At 45.0% G+C, this 3,644-nt stretch overlaps 1 protein-coding gene across 1 annotated transcript in view; it reads right to left on the bottom strand.

The window, feature by feature from the left end:
* The window catches only part of fezf1 (FEZ family zinc finger 1), a 6,462-nt gene extending 4,804 nt beyond the window's left edge, over positions 1 to 1,658 (bottom strand). Inside the window, exon 1 of the mRNA XM_008300045.1 lies at positions 843 to 1,658. Coding sequence (XP_008298267.1) covers positions 843 to 1,658 — 816 coding nt within the window. The remainder of the gene's footprint in view (positions 1 to 842) is intronic.
* Positions 1,659 to 3,644: the final 1,986 nt, after the last annotated feature.

Genomic DNA, 3,644 nt, shown 5'->3' on the forward strand with positions numbered 1-3,644 from the left:
ACTGTCAGCCCGTTTATTACGTGAAAAAACCAGACCTGGCGCCCCCTTTAATTATCCGATCGGGCCTAATTAAAGGGAATCTGCCGGGAGTCATTTAATGGCCTTTGAATGAATGAATCGGGCCATTTATAATAAACATGTTAAAGCTGCCCGTCATATGAGACATGAAATCAATTTCAACCCATCGGCTTCAAAGAATAATACATCGATGTTTAATTACATTTTTAGATAAATTAGGAATAGTAAATTCCTTGTTGGCTCCTCTCTGTTGTTTCAAGTGGCCACAGTAAATCTCGATTTTCACTAAAAGACCATCCAGCGTGCGTCAGAGAGCAGCTCAGTGTTTTAGACGGAGCGCAAATAAAATCAGACACATCCTGAAGACAGGAGCAAATGAAATAAAACCAGAGAACTATTCATTCATCTACGAGAAACAAATCCATTTTTATCATTAATAATAATGTGTCCTCATTTGTTTGACCACGAAAACGTAAAAACCAAAAAAAAGCAAAAAAGCAAAAAAAAAGATGATCTATTGAACCTGGAGGAGTCACATATCTGTTGATCCCACTCAATACATTTAATATTTAATATCTGTCCTTCTTTCTTTCTTTTTTTTTTCTTTTTAAAATAAAAATCTTTAAAATACTGCATCCTGTGGATTTTAAACTACACGCTGTTTCCAGATAAGTGACAGAATTTTTGTTTTTTTTTTTTTTAAATCCTGAAATCAAAGCCTCTGATGTGATTGTTAAATTTGGGAAACTTTGCAGTGATTTGGTTCAGTTTCCTCCTGCTGCTGAAGATGAAATAAAAATAAAGCCTCGGTGCAGGACGCTCACCTTGCCGCAGACCTCACAAGTGAAAACTTTGGGTTTGCTGCCGGGACAGGAGCCGTTGAGGCGGGCGGCCGCCGCCGCAGCCGCCGCGGAGCCCTTAAAGATCTTGTCGGTGAGGATGTGGTCCCGCTCCTTCATGTAGTGTTCGATCTGGCTCTGAGACAGCTCCTTGAAGGCCTGCACGCCGGACACCGGGTACCGCTCCCCGGCCTGCTGCAGGCCCGGCTTACTCTTCTCCGCCATGAACGCTTTGTGCCGGGCGGTGAGCAGGTACGAGGCCATCGGGTGGAGGTTGACCAGCCCGGCCGACGGGGGACACGCACCGCTGTCCCCGCTGCAGTTCAGGTAGCACACGGTGCCCATGGTGGGGAAGGAGGACTGGTTCACCACCCGGGGTCTGAAGAGTTTGTACTGGCCTGTGGTTTGGCTCACAGTGGAGTCCTCCTGCTGGTTCTTATAGTTCAACCCAAAGCCTAAAAAGTCTGCGGGAGCCGGGAAAGAAGACGCGTCTAAGTGGCCCGGATCCAGCCCGGTGATGCTGAGCCGGTGGCCCGGCTCGTACCCGAGCGGCACCAGCGGGATCATGCAATGCAGCGAGGACGGACAAACATCGGGTTTCCCCACGGGAGTGGACTGGAACCAGCTGGGAAGCGGTATTGACTTGGGCTCGGGTGTCCTGGCCATAATCCGGTCGATGGAGAAAGCGAGAGGCTTGCCGCTGTTGCCGCCGGAGGTGAGCATGTCTGAGCCCGCGGGCTGGCTCCCAGAAGCCGGGGGGGAGCCGAGGATCCCCGCTGGGCGGCGGAGAGGACCGTCCATCACCTCCGCATATACCGCGCTGCGACAACAACAACAACTACAAGCTGCTGGAGAGAAGCCGGGGGTCGGTGTTGCTCCTCACCGGCCCGCAGGAAAGGGCATCATCTGCCGGGAACCCCCCCTTCCAAATCACCGGCGCTGTTTCCCCGCTTATTGACGACAATCAGGGCGGCCGCAGCTCGCTCGATAACGGCGTGCGGAGAGCCGAGACCTTGCCGATCGTTACCGTCCAGGAAAGAGAACGGAAAAGTAGATAATTTGCTCAATTCTCTCCGTCGATTCTCTGTGCTTGTCGCCGCTGGAAGAGGAGGAAGAGAGGAGGAGGTTGTTCTTTACTTGGCAGGACTCCTGCTCAACTGGAAGGTACTTGGTAAATCCCGGGTCCCCTTGTGACTTTGCGTGACATCATTTTTTTTTTTTTGAATTGCAATACGCCAGACGCGCAGCGGCCGCGGGGTCAGGAGCTCAGAGTTTTAGATCAGATTTGGACGCGTCTTTGGAACCCAGCCCTTTTACGCATGGTTCAGAGAAGACTCAGAGCTGCCATGTGGGTGAACTTAAGACAAAAAAACGGATCGAGATATTGAGCAGAAAATGGATTTCAAGTCATCAGTGTCAGCCTGGGTGGGTTTCTGATCTCTGTATCGCAAACTCTGACTCAAGCGCTTTTTCTTTTACGCACCGATTTTTCGATGGCAAACGCCCCAGCGGAGAAAAAAAAAATCTTTTAGAAAGACTTTTGATTGATATCTGCTAAAGAACCAACGCGAAATATAAATTCCGAACGCTCTCCTCTCATTAGATCCCGTCTTTTTTTAGTAGTCACAGAAATGCAAAACGTCTCTTTTACGCACAGAGCGCAGACTCAGCGGGCCGAAACAAATTCCACGAGATGATTCAGTGAAACTATCGGCATAAAAACCTACAGCAATACCTCCATCCTGTCGGTGACAGAGAGGGAGAGGGTTTGAAGCTGACTGAGCTTAGCTGCCCTTCGAATGTCCGGGAAAAAAAAAATCATGGAGAGATATCAAAGTCAGGGCCCGAGGAGCGACACCGCAACACAATAGACGCAAATTCAGCCAAGAAAATATTCGCAATTTTTAATTTTTTGTGCTGATAAACGCACACTGATGTTATTTTACTAGTACGTTACACAAAGATAATTAAGTTAAATTACATTGCATTTCTTAAAATAAATACAAGCTGTAGTTTCAATTTAGTTTTTACCATTTAAAGGAATCTGTGATTGCAAATAAAGATGATGACAACAGGCAGAGCCGCTCAGTGGACAAACCTTAAACCTCGATGTGGGATGAATAAACGAAGGCCTTCTTAGTTGTTCGGGAATTCAAGTTCTTTCCTTTTTGAAGATGATAAAGTGTAGAGGTTCTACAGACGAATGCTAATTTTCAACAAAAGCACATTATTATTACAAGGCCGGTAACATCCATTATGATGCAGGCTGGTCATTATTACAAGCAGGTTTATAGAAGCGTTATTTGAATGTTCTGTGAGGCCACAACTCTCCGCGTCTGTACGGAGACGCTCATTCTCTGAAGCCACAGTCACACACAACACTTTGAATGGTGTGAAGGCTTTTTCTTTTCTTTTTTTTCTTTAGTTGTATTTTACGCTTCATTATAAGGTTTTGTTTAGATATTTTAATATATGATCCATACTGTGATGTAACTATAATAACAAAAACAATAACAACAAAAAGAAATAACAATGATAATAATAACAATAATAACAACAATAATAATGTTAGTATTATGATGATTATTGCTACTACTACTGATAAATATTCTACTACTGATAAAACACACTGTAGCTCATCCTGTAGACATATACAGTATAAGATAAAGGTAATATAGTAAAACACAGAGAAATGATATTCTTTATTCTATTATTGTATTCTATATCAATAGGTACTTAAAATACTCCAATATGTGTGTACAACTACACTGTCATGTGGTAAAAACA

This window comes from Stegastes partitus, unplaced genomic scaffold, assembly GCF_000690725.1.
Source record: "Stegastes partitus isolate 25-593 unplaced genomic scaffold, Stegastes_partitus-1.0.2 Scaffold1493, whole genome shotgun sequence".
NCBI lineage: Eukaryota > Metazoa > Chordata > Actinopteri > Pomacentridae > Stegastes > Stegastes partitus.